Below are 25,750 nucleotides of genomic sequence, written 5' to 3'. Positions count from 1 at the left end.
TGTGAAGTTATATGCCTACTCGAGGGTTAATTCATGTTGGATTTAATCATTTCAACCATTATGTGATTCACTTTGAGTGAGTTGCTAATCACTGCAAAGAGCTAAACCGTAAATGAGTCAAAACAACTCGTATTATCACTTTCACAACAAAAATTTCACTCACTGACTCACTCCGCGACTCAATACGCACGTCGCTTTAATATCCTACCTTATATAAACAATTTTGAAACTGCAACCATCCTTCGTAATCGATGCAACATTGAACACAGCTATCACAATTTCTATCAGGAAGATCGTCTTCTCCATTTTGGGAATGAATGGTAGAAAATGAAAACAAAGAAAAACATACACACAATCAGTGTAGCAAAGGTCAAACCACCAACTCCCAGTTCGCTGGGAACCGACCAGGCACCACTCTTACCTAGTACAACAATTTGAGATAAGTACTCCGGATGGAGACCACCGTACACGTTCTGCTGCTTGAGTTTCGCCAGATTGCCGTTACACTTTATTATCCTAACCTCCCTCGGGGACAGCGCAAGCGTGACGGGCGTTACCTCCCGTTGCTGCTGCGGCTGCAGATGCGGCTGCAGTGGGAGCGACAGCTGGGACTGTGGTAGCGGTTGCTGAACCACGGAAGGGGCCTGATGTTGTGCCGCCAGCTGGGACATCGGGTGCAGGGGTTTGTGATGCTGCAGGAAGGCCAAGACAATGGAAAGCAACAATTAAAGGAGCAATCATCGAAGCGAGCACATGAGCATGGATGAAATATTAAGGACGCTTAAACGGTTTGAAAGTAGAGAGAGAGAGACACGTGTGAAGTAGACCACAAAGAATGGTTCCAATTAGAACCAAACGAGGAGAAATGTGATGCTATCTGCATTTCCAACCACCAAACAAACTCTTGAAATACCCAACGGGCAAACAAATCAATTTAAAGAGATACGAAGAATATATCACACGACAGTGTGGAATGTGTGAAAACTGTGTCCACTGAACTTTTCCATGAAACCGAAACCATACAAACCTGCTCGCCCGGATCACCGGTCACGTCCTGCTCCTCGTGGTCGTCCACCACGCCGGAATCGTCCAGCGAGGATTCCCGGTTGGCGCCTCCCTCGCTCGCATTGGAACTTCCCTGCCGGCTGGACAACAGTAGCTGACCCCGATAGTTCGGACCTGTGTGTGGCGGAACATTGAAATGGATAAGATTGGTTTCACAGTCTCCCCTCATCTTGGAGAGGTCTGAACTGAATGTAATAAATCACACCAGAAGTGGAAGTGACTTATTTAGTGGATTTTTTTTGGTGCTTTTATGAATCTTATCCTCCCCGTACACTTCGCATCGAAGATTGATGTATTTATTAATGATGATTGATTGCTTCTTATCGGCAATAGCTTTTGGTGATCCGAGTTACTAAGGATTACCCCCAAAGACACATTTCTTTTGTTGTAACACAATATTCTCTTCTTCTCAATGAATATGAGCTTTAGATGAAGATATCGCAACCGATTCTTACCCAGTGGATGCAGCGTGTTATTGTTTTGTTGCTGCTGTTGCGTTTGTTGTTGCGGCTGTTGCTGCTGCTGCTGCTGTTGCTGCTGCAGGGGTTGCGTTGACTGTGGCAGTGGCTGTTGCTGTACCACGGGAGGTGGTGCCACGGTCAGGATGCCCTTCGTCCGCTGTACGGCCAATGCTTGCGGCCGCACGATACTGTGCCGCGGGCTGGGCGTTGGACTTGGCGTTACCGAGCGACTTTTGCTCTGGAAGCGTAAGAGGCGTACATTAAACCACTGAAAGCTAAAGAAGAAGGACGTAAAAGACAACTCACGTGACCGTTCCCGTTGCCCTCCTTGCCCTTTTTCCTTCGGCGCGTCTTTTTGCGCGAGTAGGACGCCAGCAGGACGCCCTTGCGGGCATCAATCTTTTTGCGCTGCTGCTTGCTGAGCTGCTTCACGTTCAGGCTGGCCGGATCGAAGCTGAACGTGGAATCGTCCCGATGATCGATCAGATCCTTGCGCCGCTCCTGTGTTGCAACCATTGCGGGAAAGGTGATTTACATGATTGACCCTTCGTGTTATGAGGCTTTTTTTGGTTTTTTATTCCTAGCTGCCATTTTTCCCACTTACCTCCTGCGTAATCTCGGCTTCCTCTTCGTAGCTCAGCGCCACGACGGCCAGCATTAGATTAATCAAATAGAAGGAACCGAAAAACACAACCACGGTGAAAAATGACACGCTCATGGGACCGCACGTGGCCAGGACCTGGGGGGTAGGGAAGGAACCAGAAAAAGAAGCAAGTGTGATTATGATTACAACCAACCCAATTGGTAGAGCATCGTGGGGAGAGAAAACCAATAAAATTGTTACTTTTTATTTAGCAACCTTTTTCTAAACCATAATTCTACAAAAAAAAAAAAACAAACAAACCAGCTGCTTTAAAACGTCAATGATTATGGTGGAAAGAATCAACTCCCATCAAACGGAAACCACACAATTGAAAACTGAAACATAAAACAACCCGAAAAAACACATCCAACCTTATTCGACTGTATACGGGCTGTGTGTGGAGAGAGCAAGACGACGTGTACAGGGGGAAAAGTTAAGCACAAAGGGCGAAAAGATTAATGGTCCACCACACCACACCATCACCACGGCCGCACACACGGGAAAGCTTGGGGAAACAGCGAGACAAATTGATTCTATACAATCTCCTCCCGGCATGCCTGAGATGCCGTTAGAATTGAGCATAATGTTGGAGAGGGAAAGCCATGTGAAGCCCGCATTTTTATTTGTTTAAATTGATGAAAAAACAGGGGAAAAAGCAACACACAAGCTTTCCACCATAAAGCCAGTCACAGACGAAAAAAGGACCCATGAAGGAAGATGTAAAATAAAACACTCGGTTGGTGGTGTTTAAGCCTTCGGGCTTGACGGTGATGATGATGATGGAGCGTTAGTATGGGTTGAGAGTGGGAGTGGTTGTGTTGATGCATTGAGTGAAATAAATTTCACCCCCGGGAATCGATCATCCGTGTGTGTGTGGGGTTGTTTTAGCTTTCCGCTGGCTTGCCAAAACCACAATGCCGTTTCGTTAGGCTGCGATTTATTTGCAGCTGTTTCATTGCAGTGGAAACTTTTCACCCAGCAGGGAGGAGGTGTTTGAGGGTTTTTCTTACGAGCGTGGAAATTGTGTAGAAACCGTACACCGTTGGAAACATTCTTTTCAACGTCTTTTTAGGGTAGGGAAAACAACTCTAAACAGAAATCACAAAGACTTCAATGAACCGAAGCAAACCGCCCAACCGTCCAAATCCTTTAAAATCCTGCAACAAAAGAAGGTTATTCCACCTTCTACACCGTTACTTACCATATTATATACATTCTCCCAGTAGTCGAGCGTAATCAGCTGGAAGGTGGTCAGCATCGACCACATAAAGTTGTCGAAGTTGGTGTAGCCATGGTTCGGATTCTCGCCGATGCAGAGACAGGTGTACTCTGTAAGTGGAAGGATGTATGCGCAAACAGAACAAATAGGTACAAATTGAAAATGTGTCGTCGTATAAATCGCCCCACCTAACCCAACCCAACCCAACCCTAATTTCCTCCCTGTCGTGGGCAAAATCGAACGGCTTCATCTGATGTGGAAACACAATAAAGCTCGATAAGGCACGTGCAGCCTTCCAAGACACACACACACACACACACCGAACGATAAACCCCAACTGCCGGGATGGATTATGTAAAGTTCGTACGTAGTGCATAATGCATCCTCGGTATGCTCAACTGGAGCTCTTGGCTCCTGCTCCTAATCACAATACGGCTACGGGGAGATAGCGAACCTCACATACTACATCCCGGAGTTGTGCCGGAGCATTACCGTTCCTCTGCCATGGCTGTGTGTGCATACTGTCGGAACAAATTTTCAATAAATAATCGTAAACATTCATTCCACTCTGTGGAGCTGTGGAGCACCCGAAGCATCCCTGGGATTAGCTGCAACAACGATGGTAACCACCACCCGGCATCAAACCATGGTGCCAAAATGTCAATTCCATTGATCCGTTTACCATCTGCTCCTTTTGGAGTTTGTGTGTGTGTCCTAGATGCATACCTGTTAGTAGGCGATTTATTTGTACAAGCGAGCAAGGGACCGGAACGAGCCTTGGATGGATGTTTTGCATTTTCAATCTTTCTTAATTCAACATACACACATGCTAGAGTAACGGTCCCGAGAGATCGACATGCTTCACATTTCCATTTCCATCAGTAGCTAAAGCGTCGGTAGCCAACCCGGGACGAATTAGAGAGATTTGATTGATTTCGTTACGATGTTAACATATCCCTGAGAAGGGAGTTCTCTCTGTCTGTAATTCGATTTACTATTTAGTTCGACCTTGAAGCATTGGTGACACCGAGTGTTTCAGAGCTTGGAAAAGCAGCTCTTGGACACATAATGGGAAACTCGAGTGGATGCAGCCAATGAGAATTATTCCCCATTTATTCTGAAATTATAATACCCGCTTCTACTCCAATCCAATCCCCACTGATATAATCGATACCGTTTGTGACATTTGCACAACATTAGTACACACTCTCTCTCTCCCTCAAAATGACCCTCACCTGGTGGACAATGACGCGCTCCGGTCAGATTTCCGCACAGCATCGGCATATCATCCTCGTCGACGATCCAATTCTGTGTATCGTTTACCCACCTGGTAGGGCGAAAATAGAAACGCAATCAAAACATCATCCTTTCTTGTGTTGTTAGTGTACTGCAAAGCCCAGCTACTCACATGTACCAATCCTCGTGGGTAACGTTCGTCAAGTCGCTTGGAAGATTTTTGACACACTTGTTTCGCAGCTCGCCCATGTAGACCTAGATGTTTGGAAAGAAGAAAAAAAAGCTTAAATTAAATAGTAATTGTTTAATTTATCACTTTTATTTAAACTATACCTGAAGAGCAAACAGCGCGAACACCATTAGGCAGAAGATGGTCAACGTCATGACCTCCGCCAGCTGCTTGAAGGAGTGCAGCAATGCGTTGATGATAGTTTTTAAACCTGCAGGAACAAAAAAACAGGAATATTAATGCTCATACAGTTTGCTGCAACGCCGGTTGTTTGGGTCAACATCAGACAACGACCACCTACCCGGCATTATGGAGACCGTCTTGAGCGCTCGCAGGACACGAAACGTTCGCAAACCGGCCAGATTGCCGACATCTAAGGCTATCGTTGCGTACCCGCTGGTTATCACTACAAAATCCAGCCAGTTCCATGGATTGCGTAAATATGTATACTTATTTAGTATAAAACCCTTAGCTATCATTTTGATTATCATCTCGGATGTGTAAATTGCTAAAAATATATACCTGAAACGAGATAGGAAATAGGAGTAATTTGCAGGGATTTTTTGTATCTACTTTCAACAAGATCATTAGTGCCACATTAGGGAGATGAAATGGCGGGTAGGTAGGGATCGCTCTCTTGGTCCTCTTGACTCCTTTTTGCATAAAGATTAGTTCGTAATAAAGTTCGGACCCATTGTACATCGTCCTCATCATAACAAAGAAAAAAACTGGTGCATTTCTTTTCGATTATCTTTTCTCTTTTTTTTTGTACCCCATTTTTCTTGGATGAATGAAACACACGAAACACATACACTGCAGAGCCCGTGTATCAAGAGTAATAGCGGTCGTAAAAATAAATTCAAAGCACGTTTCGCTTCGCCAAGTTGCACCTTGCGCTCGCTCCCAGTGCTGGTGCGTCCTCGATGGCGTACCAGAGAACGCAGACGGGTAAGGTTCTTCGAGAATTGGGAATGCATGCACAATCACTTCCCTGCTTTATGGTCTTGACAAAGTAATTTCAACTTGCCGACAAGACACCATCATCCTCAATCCTCCAATATCCAATAGCCAAAGAAACAACGGATGAACCGTCAGACGGTAAAGTAGTAATATGTCTCGCAGAGAGAGATCAGTGTACCGCGTAGCAAGAATTCTTATCGGGAGTTGGAGTTGTCCGAATCGCTCGTGTACTGGAGACTCCATTAAAATAATTTGCACCATTCGAGCAGGGAATGATCATGATGAGCTTTTCGGTACCCACATTCGGAGCATGTCATTTATTTCCATTCATAAAATTTGACTTGCTGCTATTGCTGCCGCCGGTTGGGTTGGTCGATGACACACGACACGGGTTATGGGTTGGATGTCCTAGATTCGAAAAGAACGGATGATAAATTTGCTAACCGCCACCCCATTTTAGGGAACAGGCGAGAAAAGTCATTGTCCGAGCGCGGTTCCCCATGCAATTCATCTCCCGCATTGGGTGAAGGGATATTTTTTTGTGTGTGTATTTTTGTGAAAATAAAAGAAGCATAGAAATGAGTGTTCGTGGCGCTTACTCTGCTTCCTCGATCGTTTCCGACATCGCTAGGAAGATGCAGTTGAACAGAATGGTGGCCATGACGAAGTAGTCAAAAAACTGATTGGTCGCCAAGTAGACGCAGGCACGTCGGGTCGGGCTCCACGGGGTGAAACAGAACAAACTTTTCGTGCCCGTGAACCGATGGATGTAGTTCTTCCGAAAGCGCTTCGACACCACGCAGAAGGTCTGAAACAACAGGGGATGAGAGGGAAGAAGGAAGAAACGTTACTAAAATGTTTGTAAAGTTATAAAATAACCGAAATAGAATATCTATTATTTATTTTTATTAATATTATTTTTCCTATTCCAGGTGGATAATTTGTATTTTATTATATTACAAATAAATTAAATTTTTAAAATGCAGCGAGTTGCATGAAATTTAAATTTTTAATTTTTAGTTACATGTGCAATTTGGTAGAGATGGAAAACTATCGATTTTCTGATATTCAAATTTTGAATTCAATATTGGACAAAAAAACCGTCACTTCCGCCACTGTGCAACGTGTTCTGTTTCGCCCAGTGCGCATGACAAATTTTCGCCGGAACAGCGTTTCGCTCGCCGCACATGTCAAATGGGAACGCCAGCTTCCGGAACAAGAAGAAAGCATAGTGATGGGCAAACGTCAACAAAGGAACATAAAAATAAAATTATTTCAAATCGCAATTTTTAGATCAAAATATGAATGAAAACGAAAAACATCAATTTTAATGCAAAACAAAATCAAAGATTCGAAAGAAGAATCTCATGGAATGTAGCTCTTCTTGTAAATATAAAATTAACACAACACTATCGATTGCATAAAGGAAGAAATGAGATTATTGAAATCAACAAAAATGAAAACATAATTTCCAACTCAATATCATAACCAATTTATAATGATATTTTTATAACCACAACAAAACATACAAAACCAGAATCGAAAATGTTGACCATTCGGAACGCAACACATCTCTTGGATAGCGAATGCTCCGGAGCTACCGTTCCGATACGTCTACAGTGCGCGTGTTCAGGGATCGAGCTGACAACGAAGCCTACAAGCTCAACTTCCGCCAGAAAACTTCCTCTTTCATCCAATCAATTCGTGCAGTGCGGACGTAAATCGTCTTTTGCTGCCGTGAAAAATGAGAGCTAAGGTATTGGCACAGTTCTGGTGTACAAGTGGAAATTGCTGTGAAAAGTCAAGAGATTGTGAATATAATCAAACGCGAAGCGATAAATAAGTGATAATTTAGCTAATATTCAATAGAAATCAAGGTTTGCGTTTGCGGCGTCTCATGTTCGGTGGAAAGCACATGTGTGTTTTTGCTACCAAGTGTGTTGGCGTGATCAAAGAACCTGCGTTTGTTTGAAGAACGACAAATTCGTTGTGCAAAATGAAACGTGTTAAAATCTTAGCATTTCCGCAGCTGCTGTTGAGTTATTTTCACAATCTCTGCCGACTGCCGCACCTTTTTCGATCGATCCCGTAGCACATTTTGACCGCCGCCGATTCTAACCACCAACATCCTCCGGTCTTTCTTTTCCTTCACAGTGGCGTAAGAAGCGTATGCGGAGGTTGAAGCGTAAGCGCAGGAAGATGCGTGCGAGATCCAAGTAAACCCCCGGGTAAGTAATCTACGCCGCACCGATATGTCGCGTCTCGCCAGTAATGAAAACTAATTCCTTGTTCGATGATTTCCCCATTTCCTTCTCCAATAGCCGGTACCACCTCTCTACCGAAAGCTGTGCGGAGGACCTCGATTACCGGGGAAGTCGGACCACGGGGTTAGCATCATTCCAGACGCCGTCGTGTTGTATGCGGAGAATGTGTAGCGAAAATCTGTTCATTATCATGCTGCCATAGACGCGCGGTGTGTTTGCTCAAGCCGTCTGCATTTTGGAAAACCGAGTGTAACATTCGATTCCCGAATAAAGCCGTCATGAGCGGACAATGTGCTTTCGGGGACGATGGAACCGGTAGAATATTGAATAACATAAAACACTAAAATAACTTGCAGTGTGTTTGCTGTCTGGCCAGGAAGGCTGAGAGAGAGAAGGTGGCGAAAGAAACGAATGTTGTGTGGTTGAAAGCATGGTAAGTGGTGTCGAATTTGCGTGAAAGGTTGTGGATAGGACGAAAAGCACGTTAGAAGAGATTAAAAGGCAGTGAAGGGTTAAGATTAGGCTTTTACAGCAAATTGGTATTGTCAGAGTTTCGGTTAGGAAAACAAATCAGGTTCCTTATTTATGATTTCGCAAAGAACTCCGCCACAAACCTGAAACGTGCAAGTGTATCAAATTTATCCAACATAGTTCATGCTAGGGTCACTTCAAACTCAAGTACATGCCCTAGTTAGGTAGGGTCGATTGCAATATGTGAAGGTTAACTTATTACAGATATAATACCAATTGCTTTTTGTTTAATTTGTTCCCATCTAGAGCGTAATGGCTAACCTGAGATTGTGAATTGAGCACGAGACGGACTGACAGCATATTAACTCGTTTTTGGTGATGTTACATGTGCTGCTGGTTTTGGATCTCGTGGTGGGGATCTCTATCGCGTTTGGTGATGCTATGAAACCATTCCATAACAGTTATGGATTAAAATAGGGCTAAGAATACCACATAATCGTCATTTTGTACAGGCAATATGCCATGCTTGGAAGTTTTCCCGTAAACGATTTATTTTCGGCTTTTTAAATGTTGTCACTTTATCATAAATTTCAACGTAAGCAACCACTCAAATAGGTACCCAACCCAAATCCCAACAGGAATTGATCGATATTTGACTTCAGAAGTAATTAGGTTGAAATTCAAACTGCTTATTTGAATCTCTTCAATATTCACACTAACAGCGATATCATTATTTTAGCAGAAAAGTCTAGTGAACTCAAAATACGTGTTTCATTTAAACTCTAGTTCTATCAGTATAAAGTAGTCGAAAAGCAAAAATCCGCATTATTATAATAGCGTGAGAGGGAAATAATGCGTTCAAGTGCTTTCGGCGAATATTACCTGCGGCATATGGGAAACATAAATTCACACGTAGCACCGTGTACCACGTGCTGTGTAGGAAAATGATGCATCATGCCTCGGCCCATTCTATTATTACTGCAATATACTTGAGACTCATTTGAGGTGTTTGAGGCCACTACCACCGCTCCACCAACGTAGTGAATATTGATCAAGCATCATGATACTCAAATCGGCTCATGGGAAGCCTGTCTTTTTCCTATTCTCGAAAACGTTTTGTTTGGCCGTTTCTTTAAATGGCTTTTCTGGGAAACCATTACTTACGGAAACCTTAATGTAATCCGGGCACTAACGAAAAGAAAAACTTGATCTATCTTTTATGCTTCCGAGAAAAAAAAAACAGGGAGCAATGTGAGGAACGTATTCTGCGCGAAAGATTTCTATGAAGCCAACACATTCTGCAGTAATTAATTTTGCTCATCTCAAGCGGGTCCTTCTGCCGTCTGCCCCGAAAAAGCAAACGAAAGTTCCAACAGTGTGCTTGCTGTGGCCGGCGGTCTCCCCGTGAACTGAATTAACTTCGCAGAGAAACCACTCCACACACCATCTACACCGCTGGTCAAGCTTCTCAATTTGCACTTCATTAATATTGACATACTCTTAATGTCCCTTACTAGGCCAGGCGGAATCGAACCGTGCTCGTGCCCACGCGATCGTCTTCATCTTGGAGTAGATTTAGGCATCGCCTTTCTCGGTAGGGAGGAAGAATTAATGCTACACTTGCTGCACGGCGCCAAACGACCATCTTCACTACTTCCTGGGACACACATCCTAAGCACACATAACATACTCTTTTTGATCTTCCAGCATCGAGCGGATAACATCATCCATTGCAGAACATCGTAAAAGGAAGCGGAAACAAACGGAATTACCTGAGGGATGGGAAGCATCGCGTCGTATCCCTCCTCTCCATGTCGTTTCACTGTCTGCCGCCTCCCTTCAGGACATTAGCTTCATCGAAACATTGTGTGCCAGCCAGCACGCTGGCCGAGGGTAATTATCCATGTCGTTGGCACCCGAAGCTCAGTCAGTTGCTGGCTTTTGGGTGGGATTGCCTTCGTCGAAAGCCAGTGAAATGACGTATGGACAAATTATTGACTGGCAAATGGGGGAAGAGACAAAAACAACTAACGTGCTGCCGTCCCTTCTGCCCGCGCTCTCTTGCAACATCCGACATCCTAAACAAGCATATTATTGCCTGTGCCCTGCCTGCCCCTCTTGCTGTTTGTACAGGAGTGTGGCCAGTGGTACGCTAAGCGTGTTGGCGTTTTTTTTTTATAGGAAAGGGAAGTACTTTTCCCGCCAGATGACGACCTGGACGGATTTGGGATGGGGATTTTTGGAGGAGCAGACACAGTGCGGACGGCCGAAAGTGGGCCACAAAGTCGTTGGTCAACAAGTGGCATTGATGGGAAAGCGGTATATTGATATATTATCGATTCCATGAATTAATTTGCCCTTCGACTTCGGGACGAAACAACAAACGTAGTATCAATCATCTCATCCATCACTTTAACGCAGAGAAGAAGCTAGAGTAAGTTGACGGTTAGTATTAAGTAATAGTTCAGTATTACCGATTCTGTGGTTGAACCAGTAAATAACAGGAACCAGCAAATCGCTAAATGGCATTACTTTCTCTATCTTTTCAAGTCCAGAAGAACGTATTCTTTCTTTTTCCTAAAACGTTGTAAAGAATAGATTCCAATACAACCCAGCGGTAGGTGCGCAATTTCTCGCCGACTTCAATTTCAACTGAACAAAACAGATTTCACTCGCCAAATAGAAGCTCCATCGTCTCACCTTTCACCATACTCCAAAACTGCTCTGCCGTTGCGTTGCGAAACTTTCCTTTCTTTTTATTTATTTCTACGTTGGAAATAAGTTAACGAAACCCAACAAAAAATTGTGTCCCAAACTTTGCTAATCCACTTGGCCGGCGATGACCACACACCATCTTGACCACGCGTGTTATTCGTACTTGTGTGGGTTGTGCTTGGTTGACACTGGTGGAGCAAGATTAAATGACCCTGCGCTGCCAGCAGCAGAAGAAAGATGCGATATCCCGTGAGAAATGACGGAAAAGCAATCTCTTTTTCGTATCTCATGAGGGGCGAGACTTCGAGCGCGTCCTTCCACGTGGCGGCGTGTGTCTTGACGGAGGTGCGGGAGCAAGCAAGCATTTTTAAATTACCTTCCCCAAATGCTTGTGTGCCACTCAGTAGACGACAGTTTGTGGACAGTTGTTTTTTGTTTAATTCTTTCGTTTTCATTTCTCTTTGGCTGGATTTAATCGTTCAAGTAGAAAGTTCGACAATGTGGTTTTGTGCTTGTCTTCTTGCGCTGCGAATTCGGTGGCGAGAAGAACACATTGTTGAACTTAATCGCACTTCTCTCTGCCAGCGGAATGATTCCTTTTCGCCCGAGTGCCGGCTGAAAGGTCACCGCCGGAACACGATATAAAGTTGGCAAAAGGTGGTGCTTTGCCGTTGCCGAGAGACATTGTCGGACCATAATCATCGCGACAGCGAAATGGTAGCGTCATTCGTGCGCCAACTTTGCTACCAACCATTAATTACTGGATCATACACAACGGGGAGCACGTATCACGGCGTTTGGTGGACACCGTTTGGTTGTGGCGTAGGCAGAGAGAGCACATGCTTTCCGATGGAACTGATGGCGCGATTCTGTCGTTTATTGTTTGTTGGGGGATGTCATGAACCATTATTGTGCTCTAAAAAAACGAAATATTTTCTGGAGGAAATATTGTGTCTTTCACATCTTGCTCCAGTAAACCGACGATGAGTTGGAAAGCTGAGTTGGTGTTTGTGTCCACTTGTGGATTGTTGTATCAGAACACATTCGTACTGTGTAAGAAAATGTCATTACAGAGGTCATTATCATGTCATTATTACCTTTTTTATGATAAAACACAGTAAAATGGCCATGTGGCTATCAAAAGAAGCTTTCGCATAAGCTACCAAATTCACAAACACTATGCTAATTCTCTTAAATCTATTCTCTCTTTCAATACCATAAACTTTTACTTTCTGTAACTTCCAGAGTTCCAAGAATTGAATTAAAAAAAACCCGATTTGTTCAATCAATTACGCTTACGCTACCAACCCAACAACAAACCGCCTGAAAAAGGTTCGCTCCAGCACAAAAGCACGCCGGACGCACAAATAAAAAGGCTATAAATTAAAAATTAATCGTCACCAGAGTCGACCGGCGTTTTTCCACATCGAAAATGGCGCTTTGTGTGTTGGTGGTGTGCGCATACGTATTACAACGCTGCCTGTTACATGCTGCCAAATGCGAAAGCTTAGCGTGTAGTAGCTATTACACGCGGCAGAATTGGCTGAAAACGGTTGAGCTTTCAACGGAGGTGGGAGTTAGTAGTTCTGTAGTGTTGCGTCTGTTCCGCAGCACACACTCTCTCGCAGCACAGTCATAGTGCTGGGCGGGAGCAACGTACGCAGCAGGACCACAATGTTGCACAGCATTTCACTGGCGTTTGCGGTGTTTGCGCGAGTTTCAATTTGCGTTTTGTCTTTTTGTGTTTGCCTCCTGCCCCTGCATTATTGGTTGGAAAAATTATCGTAAAATATATAGTCTGTCGTTTTATTTTATCACTGTTTTGCCCACTATCGGTCATTCCTTTGCTTGCTGTCTTACCGGCTGCTCATTTGTCTCTACCCTACACCATTAAAGCATAGCTCTGTGTTCGTATGAGTGGTGTAAAAGCTGACTTTTTCTTTTTTATTTTACTTCTGTCTAGCGTGTTTCATATCTTTCCACTTTTTCTCTCTCTCTCTCTCTCTCTCTACCGCTCGCTCTTTTATTTTTTCCACCAACACACCCTTCTTTTCCATCGCGCTTCATTTTGGATTAAAAAGAAAACGTGCCGAGGTGCGGTTTGGGAGAGGACGCCGCGACCACCAGGCAAAAGGTTACTGCTTGCCGGCATGATCGAGTGGAAATCGCCGCGCACACACCATTTTCCGCATTGTAATGCCGCATTGGCGGTAATCCGACATTAGCCAGCAGCGGCCGGGCGAAGGAATTGCCCCCACCGAGTAAGTGCTGCGTCTCGTCGTCGTCGGGCGCGCTCGTTCGCGTTGCTTGCACCAGGAGAGCAACAGCACGGGCGAAAGCACCGTTTCGCCAGCGGTGAAAGTAAAGCCGCGCGAACTTCCCGGTGAGAGAGAAGGGGAAAAACAAGCTGAGGATGTTGATGAAATTAAAATAAGCGAAATCGAGATAGGTGGAGGAAAAAAAGCGTGATGGGACCGAAAAAAAGAGAGCGAGCCGAAACTGTTAAGTTTTCCAGCTCTCTGCCACCAGTTGGCGGTTCCGTCGGTCGGACGGTCGCGGTTGTTTGAATAGGAGATATGTAATTAAGGAGGAGCGCGTTTGTTTCGGTGTTTTATTTCTAAGCGGGAGGGTTTCTGGTTGGTTCGCAAATGATTATTTGCTGTGTGTTGCAAAATTTGCGCCAACGTGCGCTGCTTCCTTCGCAGCAAGTTTGGACCGTGATTGGGGGGCGTAACAGACAGACCTCGGAATGAAAAATCAACCCTAGAAGGTCTAAAAAGTTTTGTATTTACTTTCCCTTAAAATGGGTAAAGTAAAAACAGGACTGGAATTGTGTAACGCTTTGTCCAACACACCCACTGCGTGTCCTACTCATCTTCTTGCGCCAAAACGAGCGTGTAGAAATCGAAAGATAAATTATCGTTTCCTTCCAGACAGCGCGAATTCAAACGGACGTGGAGGAGAAAGGTGAAGAGAAAATGATGATTTGTAGCACTAGCATTGCCTAACCAGTGGCTAGTAGTGATGATGAGAGGGCTGCTGGCAGTGTAAGAGGCTTTGTTGCTCAAAAGGCTTTAGCCAAATCCCTTTGAAGGGTTTGGACACCACGTGGAAATTGGATTTGGATAGCCATAATTTACTGTGGCGGTACACGGGGGGGAAGAGCCTTGTGGTTTAAGTGAGGACAAGTAGGCGCCAGCCAAAGCACCAACCAAGGAAAGAAGGCCATCGTCTGTCAGAGCGCTTTTCATTTTCTTATACGATTCGAAATGGATTTTTTCCTATTCGTAAACGAATCGATCCGAATGAGATTTGATTCCACTACCAACTTTATACCGGACCGAGCGCTTACCATGACACCATGGGATTGCGCTTGCAGAGACAACACTATTAAACAGTTTCTATACACGCACTGGTCAACAGGCAGCCTGAGGATTGGAGAGGATTGGAGAGCCATCAATCTCAACTCAACTCAATGCACAATTGTGCACAGCTTCCGGGCTTTCAATTGTGTGCTTTTGAATGCTTTCACGAATCGAAATTCGTGAATCACTTCCTGCTGAGAGGACAATAGCAGAACCATTTGCTTGGTAGCAGTTTTGCTATTTCAAAGTATTTCATTGCACTGAATCATGGAATCAATTCGCATAATTCTCTATTTATTCTTCCAATTATACGAGCGGACCCCACAAATACTCTCCCAAAATTCGCATCATCCTTCAAAACCGGTCTCAAGCATTGATCGGCCACTGCGTGCACTGTCTCGTTAGACTCGGTTTTAGGCGCTATCCGCCTTCAGTGTACGGTAGCAACGCTTCCAGTACGAACTCTACGAACCGTTCAAAATTAGTACCCGCACGCACCGAAGGGAAAACGAGGTCACGTTCGCACAGGCCGGCCGTCCGCTCTGCCGGCCGCCGGTGCCGGAAAATCGAACCTGAAAATGTCCTTTCGGCGCAATCGATTAACAACATTCTGCGAGCGCAGGACCTTTGCCTGGTTTGCCGTCCAATATTGAACAATCGTGATGGAAGGAACTTTTCGGTGGCCCTGCGTAGGTCCCGAGCGTTTGCCGCCCGGTGACTGTCGCAATCGATTGGGTTAGCGAACCGCAAAAGGGAAGAAGAGCAACAACAACAACACCTCGCGGCTCGGTTTTGCACCACCGTCCACCGATGCATGGACACCCTCCCTGCGCTTCGGTGGCAATAAATGGCACAATCCAATGGCAACCTAACACCACGTTGATGGCCGTTTGTTGGCCCCGGTGTGTTTGCGTGTGTGTGTGTGTGATAACTATGTGACCTGTGGCCGCTGGACGTTCAGGAACCACGGTTTGCGTGTTTCACGCACTTCGTTTGGTTTTGGATTGCACACGATAGCATGATTTTGCCACGTTTTTTTCGGTGGGTGGATGTGTGTGTGTGTGGCCCGGAAACGACCCCCAATTGGCCCCCTCGCACGGATCACACCATAATCGATGAGTGATGTGCGAGCGTGTGGAAAAGCAAAGCAATGTGTTGTTGGTGTGCGTGAACCACTGTATGTGTATGGGTGGTATGGTAATATTGAAATAAGCTACCCACACGATCGCGCGAACATCGCGCTTGCACTAACTTATTCATAATCCGTTGGTGGCGCGCGTTAAGGATGTGTGTTGTTGTTGTTGGATTTTGCTGTTGGAGGAGGTTTGACCACCAGTGTTGTCTAGGGCATTACTTAGTGTAAGTGGCTGAGGCGGACGATTGCATGCGGGCTATGTGTTCGGGCAGAGACAGTGTCCCATGTGTTTCAGTGCGACCGGCTCAATATGGTAAATCTCTACTGGGGAATACCGCACAGAGTAACCCGTACCTTTTATCTATATGATTACATCTCTCGCCATAACCGTAGATTATGGGACGAATTTTATAGCAGTGAGTTGCAAATGCTAGTGTAGACGGCGATACAGTTTTATATGAATTCAATGCTATGTCAACTTTGTTGCATCTCTTCTATTGGCATTCATTAACAAATATTCAAAAATGTGTAAGACAACAATATTTTTAGCAAAATCAGTATTGGTAGTAAGATCGAACTGTCAACAATTAGTGTAATTTAAATATAGCGCCCTCTGCAGGAAATATCTCATAATAAAAGAGCAGAAATACCGAATTTGACTAAATGTTCTAAACGATAACTCCTGCTCTATTACTACTGTTGTAATTCCATAATTTAAATTTCAACAATAAGTATATATTTGAAATTATTATAAATTTCACTCGGCTTACGATAAACAAGTTTATGTAAAATCGTTACAACAGTAAATCGAACTGAATAAAAATGCCGTTTTCACTTCAGCTAGCTAATGTGTTCGGAGCAAAATCACACTTTTCCATTTAATTAACATCCACCGCTAAATTATAAATGACTACCCCTCGACGCCCCCTACTACCAAGCTTATACCATACCCGCGTTACAAGATTTATGAAAAGTATCAATTTAAATCTCAATGCCGTAAAAAAATCCGGACACTTCCTACGACAGTAGTTTGGGCAGCAGCTTTCATCGGGGGACCGGAATATTAATTGCACCCACACGAAAGCGATGTTTGTCAATTTTCACATCATAACACGGGCGTGACGTGGTGTCGCGAGAGCCTTGCTTTGCCCCGTGCCCGTGTGTGCTGGAAGTGGATGTCCGTTTTTTTCTGTAGCTTTCTCACTCTCGGTCTCGCTTTTTCTTTTTTTCGTAAAGCTGGGCTTGAACATCGCCTGAGAGAGCTTGGTGAAGGGTGTTGTCCTCGGGACGGCAGCGGGACTTTTAGTTTGACCACATGTGTGTGCCGGTCGTATCGGCGTGGCAGAATGCCATAAAACACTCTACACTATGGTGATGGAGAGTGTGTGTTTGTGTGTGCCGAACTGGTGCTATTGAGCAAACTTATAAAAATATTTCAAGTTTACACACACACCTTCGCCCGTTTCCCTCGTCCTGAGTGGTAGGAAGGAAATTGTGGTAGTAAAAATACAAACACACACACACACACGGGGATGTACACTACTGTTGAACTACTCATTGTAACGCGTTCGTACCTTTTCATAATCATTAAAGTACCCCGGCCTGGAGAGGGTAAGGCAACACATACACTAAATTCGTGTATCGACATAAAACGCTACGCGTAAATAGCGACGGGAAAGAAAGAGAGAGAGAGAGAGAGCGACTGCTTTTTCCATTTCCATCTCCATATACCACCCTAGCCACCTGTCCCGCGCACGCAAGAGGAAAGTTGCTGACTTTATGATCACAAAATGGCCACTACCACCAGTTGGGAGTGGTGGTGGTGGACACCGAGCACAGCTTTGGATGATTACGCTTTGCAGTACTTTTCGCGTGCGTTGGCGTGGTTTGCGTACACCACACAGGTGCTCTTCCCTGGCGCACGGGAAATATGAACAAGGGGCCGGCGGTCGGAAAAATCACACTCCCAAAACTGTGTAACGCGCCCCAGCGTACGCAAAGGAAGCTTTGGCCCGTTTGTGTCATTTTGGTTTTATTCCCTTTCCATTTCCACCATTGGACGCGCGTGACTGAGATTTATGATTTTGGTGAAGAGATGTACCACACACCGTTGTTCCTGGTGCTGGTGCCGGAGAAAGACACAAGCAGGAGTTTTAATGTTGTGCTCGTTGACGAATATTTTTGGTGTTTTGTTTGTTTTTTCAACTTTTGCTTGTCTGTGTACTTTATCTTTAAAGTTCTGTAAGGTTTGTCGGCATTGGTGACAGTCGGACCGGTGCAGAAAAGAAAAGAAAGACGGCAAGAGACGAACCCAATCTGTCAACTTACCCCAACAAATACACATGAAAAGCCTCTTTTTTCCGGAACGTGCGAAACTTTTGCTTTGTTTGTACACTTTTTACTTTTAAGCTACAGTTTATTATCCTTCCAAGTTTGATGTTCAGCCGCTGCTATACCAACCTCTTCTTACAATAATAACAAGCGTGGATGTGTGGATGTGGATGTAGGAAGTCGTGTGTTTGTGTGTGTGTGTGATCGCGATATCACTCGGCACTCTCTCTTTCACTCTCTTTTCTATCTGTCTCTCGGTGTGTGTGCTCAAACAAATCTTTTATGTATGAAGTGCATCATTAGTTCGCCTTATGCTGGAAAGCGCCTCCACGGTGGGGTGTGGAGTGTCCTGCTTAGTGTGTCCTGAACAGCCTGCCGCTTCCTTTCATCAAACATACACACGCAAAAGGGGAGGAAAATTCGTTACATGCAATGTGTTGAGTGTTTTGTCGTTATCTGGCGACTGTAATGCGCAAGAGAGCAAAAAAAAAGCGAGCCACGAAGCAGCAAAGAATGCCTACAGCCCATCGACTCGGGCACACATGAGGCGGAAGAATGGTGTGCGGGTTTGGTAACACAATACTCAGACGATTGCGGCAACTGTGCCGGCAATGATACAACATGAGGAAGAAAGTTTGCTAATGAAACAGTAGCAGCAACAGCTTCAATCACCTGTTATGAACATGTTCAAACATCACAAAAGTGACGCGCCGGAAGGGTGGTGGTGTGGGGTGGTATGCCCCCGATCCCATTTTTGTTTTTCGTCCCGACCAAGCCATATCCTTATTTACCGAAGCGCGGCATTAATGTTTTGTTAGTTTGTGCGGAGTTTATTGTTGGGCGGCGTGTGTATGTGTTCGTGTTTCGGGGGAGGCTTTTTTTGTATCTGTGTGTGCCGATATGTTTGTCGCACAGCTGAGCAAATAATGCGAACAGAAAGTATGGGCGGATGAATGATGGAGCCGGCCAGTATTATTGCGATTGCCGAAATGTAAGTCGATTTTGGGCATTGTTTGCGGAGCTTTGGGCAATGTTTGGGTTGTTCAGTTTTTGTGTGTTTTGTTTAACAAGCTTTCACAACATTTTGCGCCTTTTGTCTAAAGTACAGCTTTGTATTCGAGAGCATTGAAAAACATATTTAAATTGACGTATTGAACAAGTATTTATATCTCTATCTAAATCTCTATATTTACAGTTTTATACCGGAAAACATTTAAAATAAAGAGTGAAAATTTAGAACAGTTCAAATACTGTTTATACACTCAAAAATCGTGAGCTAACTTCAAATCTATACGGTAAACATGGTTAAAATTAACAGAAAACCTTTTATATCCTTTGCAGGGTTATTCAGGGGTTTTCATAGTTGTGGGACACTATATTTACCGCCTTTCATAAGGGAAATGTACTTTATCTGATGTGAATTGGACTCCATGGCACCTTTTTTATACAGGCTTATTGGATTCCTCTTAGATTTGCAAAAAACGGGACTATAGAGTCCAATTCCAATCAAATAAACTTAATTTCCTGTAAGAAAGAGTCAACACAGTGTCCTACATCTATAAGAACCACTGAAACCACCAGCAAGTATGAAAAAACCGCGAAATGATGGCCCTTGTGACATTTCGCTTTCATGATTTCAAGTACGATTTGCAATCAAATTACTTGTTTATTGTGAGTCAAAAGGTCCCCAAAATCGGTAATAGGAAAACATGTCTATCCGTTCGCACTTCAGCAACTTTGACGCTGGTAAAAAGCGTTAAATGTTACGACAACTTTCGCTTGCTTGGGGCTGCACCAAAATCGCAATCGAATCACATTTCTCATATCGCTCCGGCACACGTGGCTCTAGCATACCTTGAGCAAATCTTGAGATGGTACGATACAATAGCAACAATAACAAAAAAAAAAAAACTACCCCGCAGCGAGATGAGCGAGATAAAACAGAAGCTAAACCGACGAACCCCCGACCCTCTGATGGAACGAAAAACGTAGCGTTTTGTGTTACCATCACTCCCCCACCAGGGGTCACATATCCATCCGTCAGCCGACTAATCGCGGTTTACCATCGCTCTCCGGGGGATAATGCTTTTGCACCTTTCCACCCAGGTCGCCGCCGGGTTGCTGGCTGCCTGCTCTCTCTCTCTCTCTACACCCGCAGTTTGCCGGAGGAGACGAACACCACAATCCTTTGCCCGTGTCCCACCGTACTGCCTGTCAGCACTTAACCCAGCTTAGCCGTCGCTTGTCGGCAGTCGCTACATCGCAGCAGCAGCAGCAGCTCGATCGAGCATCTCGCTTCGCCCGGATTTGCCTGCGATACGTGCCATTATCGTTGTGTGATGCTACTGCTGCTGGTGCCGTGGCTCCTTCCCCAGGTCTGCCCGCGGTTCCAACCAATTGGTTTTCGCTTAGCAAACAGCTGACACGGTTCTCATCAGGCTTTTATGTGTTCGGGATTGCCCTCTTCCCTTCTGTCTGTGTGTGTGTGTGTGTGTGTGTGTGCATTTTTTGTTGCTTCTCTTCATCCCTCACATTTCATCCCGGAACGTGTGCAGCCGGTGTGTGACACGAAATGTCGATTGCAAAATTTAATCTTCGCTTTGGATTGTGCTTTTTTCTCATCCCCAGCCTCCCTGCCTGCTTCCATCTCGCTTTGGTTTGATTTTTACGGTTTCGTTTCATTCATTCCCACGCTCAGGCACACGCACACATACCCATATTATGTGACTAATGTCGTCCCGGGGTGAACTGGATCCCCGGAGTCGTCATCGAATATGTTGCTCAACTGACCAAACTGCACGGAGTGGCAACGCGTGTAGTAGTGCAGCAGTTTTCCCTAGCGCAACGTTTTTTTTTCTTTTTTTAATGAAACACACCACGCCAGCACTTTTCAATCAGACAAGCTCAACATTCGTGATGACACCGCAACTTGTTCACTGTGTGTGTGTGTGTGTGGCATTCAGTGTGGAGGGAATTGTAATGAAGCTCAAGCTGAGCACAACTAGACCTGAACTGTACTGCAAAACCGCGATGACAACGAGTGCAGTACGTAGGTTGTACTTTTACGAACTATTAAATTCAGTTTAGTGCCTGTGGGGCGCGGCAGGCAAACTGTAACATTGGGTGGCATCGAAACATGGTAGTGCTGTAAGTGTTTACTGCTACTAGCCGGTGTTGTTGTGACACATGGTGTGGGATTAAATCATCTTTTTGCAATCATGGAAAGTTTTTGCCGGCGTCAGGTTCAAGTTATCAGAGTAAGGATGAAATGGAGCATTCAGGAAATGTATGTCATTATTTATAAAGTATATTTTATTTATAATTATATATGTAAATGCATTTATAGGTTTTGTTTAGTTGGGTTTACAAATTGTCCCAAATCTTAAATCTGTTATCATATGCGTTAATCTTACTTCATTGCCAGCAAATCTTCCTCTAAACCGAATACTCTACGCATTACATAGAACAACAATTTTACGAATAGCCTGTAAAACCGCTGAATAAATCAGCAAAGCGAATAAAAAAGCCCCCTCGTGCATGATACCGTACAGTGCGGGGTTCAGCGCGGAAAGCGCATTTGAATTGAAGGGATCAGTTTCCACCGTACGCGGTTCGGCGAAAATGAGAAGGTAAACCAATAAACCATCTCTTTGAATAAAACATTCAAGGTGCGTAACATCGTACGTACAGAGCACAGCAAGATGAAAAGAAGAAAAAAAAAACGGAAAATACAAAAAAAAGCGAATCAACCCATTCCTATCTCGACCTCGTTATTTACCCTGAAATGCCTGGGTCATTGAAAATAGCTACACGGCAGTAAAGGCAAAGTGGTGTGGGTGTGTGGGTGTGTGTGTGTGTGCGTGTGTGGTGAAAGAAAAAGGATTAAAGGTACAGAGCAGGTACGTTCACTTTTTAGCTTTTCATGGTTCACGTTCGAGCCGCCTCCGTTTGAGCGGAAACGACGCTCACACTCTCTCGGTGGCCTTTTGCCCGTCCGGCCACCAATCGGATGCGGTCGATCCGCAAAACGGCTCGGAACAAACTGGCTGACGCGCCCGGCCGTCGGGGTTGTGCATGATTTCGCTGCTGTACAAAGGAAGGAAGAAAGCAGCAGAAGCACTTGATATTGATATTGAGAAGCCACACGGCACGCCACACAAATCGGCAGTACCTGTACCTGTGTATGCTCACTTATTTGCCTGCCTGTGTGCGCAATGATCGCACCACAGTTGGAATAAGTGCGTGCAACGAAGGGGCAGGGGGAGGGGCTGAGATGTTTGGTAGGAGGTAAATAAAGAAACGACGCACCGATAAGAGTAAAGGAGACATTTGCTCTTCTGAAAAGAACTACGTCAGGGGTTCCTCTTCTGAAGAATGTTCGTAATCCGCTTAACGGGTTTCAACCCTTGTTCCGTCAAAGCATAAAGAAAAGAATGTGTTGGTGTGTATGTGGGTGTGTGGGTAAGAGAGAGAGAAAAAGAGCAACTGCTGAGAACGAGAGCAACAAGCGTATGTGTGGCTGCGGAATCACGCAGGAAATAAACCGGTCCCAGAAAAGCGCATTGAAAGCAAAAGAACGCTTCCCCACACAACCGCATATTGTAATCAGGGGAGTCCATCAAAAGGGAGGGCTACACCGCAACAAGCGCTGATATTGGAATGCGTTTTTCTTCATTCGCTCCGCACAGTCAGCATTCGGGCAAGGTTGTTCGGACACGGCGCTGAAAACATGGCGGCAGAACACGGTGGAAAAAGGAAGGCAAATCTTGCCAAATAAAAGGAAAACCTCCGTTTAATGGGAAGAATAAATCTTGATAAAACATGTGCCCGGTTAAGTCCACAAATCACGCATGCTTGCGTACCGCTTTTCGCAGCGCGCAAGTGTTTCCCCCGTTCTTTTTCGGCTCTGTGTTCACAGCGGCGAACATTTGTAGCTGTTTGGTTGGGTTTGTATAAGGGTTACGGTAGGGAAATATACACGGATCAATGAGGATTGAAGTTTTGTAGCAACAAAAAAACAAAACCTCGGTGAATTAATATTCACGTTGGATGTGTTTTCCCTGTTTTAACTAATGGGAAGTGAAATACTAGGCGCCTCCATGCACATGTCGCAGGGCTGATATAGCGGCCATTGAGGGATTTTACAATGTAACATTAAGCATAAATAATCCTAACAATCAGTTTCAACAGACAACCTCTTTGAACGATCGTTAATCATGTAAATGTGATATTTTAACTTGATTTTAAAACACACCAGGCGTCTCCTTTGCAATCGCTATCACAATAATACACTTATTTCCTAATGTTCCTGTAACTTAATAAATGAAACAAAAGAAACTTTTACATTTTTGCTTTGAAATAAAGAAAATTTAACAATTATCCAAATTAAAGCTTTGAACATCAACATATATTATGAGGTACCAGGCGTCTCCATAAAAAACTGCACGTTAAATATAAATATTGTGAACAATTGTTACATTTTCTTTTCACTTATTCTATGTATCCTGCAGTGGGCGTAACATAATTGTCAATAGACAGGAATAACACAGTTAATTGCAATTTATACTACCACCATGTCTCTGAGCGGTTGATTGCTCCGATTACAAATGTCGTTTAATGGCACACACTCTCTTACTCTCTCTGTCGCCTACACCACACCACCGCTCCAGTCGTTTGCTGCACAGCACAGCAAGATAAGATGGTTGTGACCGGGAATCAACAGATGCTTCCCTCACGGCAAAAACCTCGCATACGGTTGGGAGCGCACACCGGGGGTCGTCGTCCCAAGGATTCGGATTGCGATAGCATTTTGGCGTCGTCGTAAACGATGATTTAACGATGTGCTACTCCAATGAAGTGGAACTCGTTAATGTAATGGAACGGGATTGCTTCAGCTGTGCCGCGTAAAGATTAAAAGCCGTTCAAAGATGATAAACTGTGCTTAAGAAAAGGCATCAATTAATGTGCGCAATAATGTTTTAAGCACAATGAAGCAGAAAAAAACCCTGGGACAGGTCTATCTGTCTAAGCAGACGGTACAAAACACAGCCCAGACAGTTAAACCGATAACACAAGTGAAATTTGGAACCATTATCTGTTCGCATTATCTTACACTGCTTATGATGGTGCCAGCGCAGCAGGTGAGGTAGCGTCGGCAAATAGTTGCACTGATAAATGCGCATGTAAATTAAAAACGAAACCTTCCAGCTGCAGCGCGATGATAAATGGCAATTCATTAGCGCTGCACATGCACAGCGTGGCGCCAAATTTCATTTTGGCGCAATGAAGATATACTGTACTGGCCGGCACAGCAAAAACGCTGCCCGAAGAACGAAGCCGCTGCAACACAAAAAGTGGCTGTATTTTCATGCTTTTCACCTATATAACGGGCGCTTCTCAGGCACGAATATTCGTGTGTCCATTTGTGCATGGTGCGCGGTGTCCCGCGGAGAAGAAAGGGATGTGGCCATGCACGCGCCGTATGCAAAAAGCTACTGTTGCAACAGATAGCGAGCTAGTGGTTGTGTTTGTAAACTAATTAAGCTCGATATTTCATTTGCTACCAAAACGGCGATTTCTCATTTAATGATACATGAAGGTTGCATGATTTTTAGTGATCAAAGCATGTTTTAAGCATCAAATTTAACGATCAAAGTAAGTAACAGATTTCACGCAAAGCAAGCAAAAGCACTGGGCAACGATGCTTTAAACACAGTCCGAAAAAGATTTCACATGGAGGCATGAAATAAACACCAAACAAGAAATACTCAACATTTCTTTCCTTTCCCCCAAAAAAGGATAAGCCAATTTGCACAGGCATCCAACCGTACAACGGGTTTTTTCTCACGCGCCGGTCGCGCTATGCTCGTCGGGAATGATATGCCAAGCGTTCGTCGGGATCGCATTATAGTTTGATTCGATTTCCATGTTTCCACCGAGGGATAATTGACAGGAAGCCAATGGTGGGCGAAGACAATCTTCTGGCAAATTCGACACTTTCTATCGGACCCGTGTGCTCGTCACAGCCTGTCTTGCTGTACGCCAGGTGTGGGACGAGCATATCGACCGGAAGCTAGACTAGGAATTGCATTTCACACACACAAGAAACATACCAGTGGAAGGTGGAAGGCAGAAGATACAAGATAAATTTCACAACATCAGCCAGAAGAAAGCGATAGCTGTGAACTATCGGGTGCCAACTGGCTGCCCGTTTTCCATGGGAAAGCAACTTAAGCTGCGGCAACGACTTCCTTGGAGGATACTTATTTCATAGTGTGCCATTTAGTGTGGCTCCTGTTTGGCACATTTATTCGCTGCCATTTAGGTGGATAGTGAATTTGGGAGTAGTGTTGTTTCGGGATGTCTTTTAAACTGCCAACCATTTTAAGGGTGTGAAATGTAGCCGCTTTGTGGGTGCTTTCTTACACAAATGTGTCGTAGAAATGGTGCTTGAAATTTTGAACATGTTTTGTAACAATCACCATACCATTTCCCCTGTCTTATTACACTCTTAAAGGTCGATTTCTCTATAATATTATAAATCGAACTAAAAAGTATAAACTTGTTCCTTTGATTCTACTTCCTGTACATTCCTGCAGTCTCTCTTTGGTCCTTTTAATTTTAAAATATTTTCTTTAAATAAATGTACGAATGCCT

The 25,750-nt window shown here is 44.4% G+C and overlaps 1 protein-coding gene and 1 long non-coding RNA gene across 12 annotated transcripts in view; one reads left to right on the top strand and one right to left on the bottom strand.

Annotated features, from left to right (window-relative positions):
• The window catches only part of LOC1270015 (sodium channel protein 60E), a 127,260-nt gene that overhangs the window by 19,659 nt on the left and 81,851 nt on the right, over positions 1 to 25,750 (bottom strand). For 7 of the 11 annotated variants that reach the window (XM_061644114.1, XM_061644123.1, XM_061644122.1 and 4 more), the window contains exons 5-16: positions 6,413 to 6,621; positions 5,155 to 5,375; positions 4,958 to 5,064; positions 4,797 to 4,879; positions 4,624 to 4,715; positions 3,371 to 3,498; positions 2,131 to 2,265; positions 1,833 to 2,027; positions 1,521 to 1,764; positions 1,028 to 1,179; positions 422 to 692; positions 209 to 300 (exon numbers count right to left, since the gene is read on the bottom strand). In XM_061644114.1, the coding sequence (XP_061500098.1) occupies positions 209 to 300; positions 422 to 692; positions 1,028 to 1,179; positions 1,521 to 1,764; positions 1,833 to 2,027; positions 2,131 to 2,265; positions 3,371 to 3,498; positions 4,624 to 4,715; positions 4,797 to 4,879; positions 4,958 to 5,064; positions 5,155 to 5,375; positions 6,413 to 6,621 (1,929 nt within the window). The remainder of the gene's footprint in view (positions 1 to 208; positions 301 to 421; positions 693 to 1,027; positions 1,180 to 1,520; positions 1,765 to 1,832; positions 2,028 to 2,130; positions 2,266 to 3,370; positions 3,499 to 4,623; positions 4,716 to 4,796; positions 4,880 to 4,957; positions 5,065 to 5,154; positions 5,376 to 6,412; positions 6,622 to 25,750) is intronic. The other 4 variants (XM_061644117.1, XM_061644121.1, XM_061644119.1 and 1 more) reach the window with 1 other exon arrangement.
• On the top strand, positions 7,430 to 8,426 carry LOC4576546 (uncharacterized). The gene is made up of 3 exons (XR_009764631.1): positions 7,430 to 7,569; positions 7,968 to 8,041; positions 8,135 to 8,426. It is a non-coding gene; the product is annotated as an uncharacterized LOC4576546 (long non-coding RNA).

The sequence above is a fragment of the Anopheles gambiae genome, chromosome 2 (genome assembly GCF_943734735.2).
Source record: "Anopheles gambiae chromosome 2, idAnoGambNW_F1_1, whole genome shotgun sequence".
Lineage (NCBI taxonomy): Eukaryota > Metazoa > Arthropoda > Insecta > Diptera > Culicidae > Anopheles > Anopheles gambiae.
Note: the sequence above shows the minus strand (reverse complement) of the source record. Positions and strands in the feature narration are given on the sequence as shown.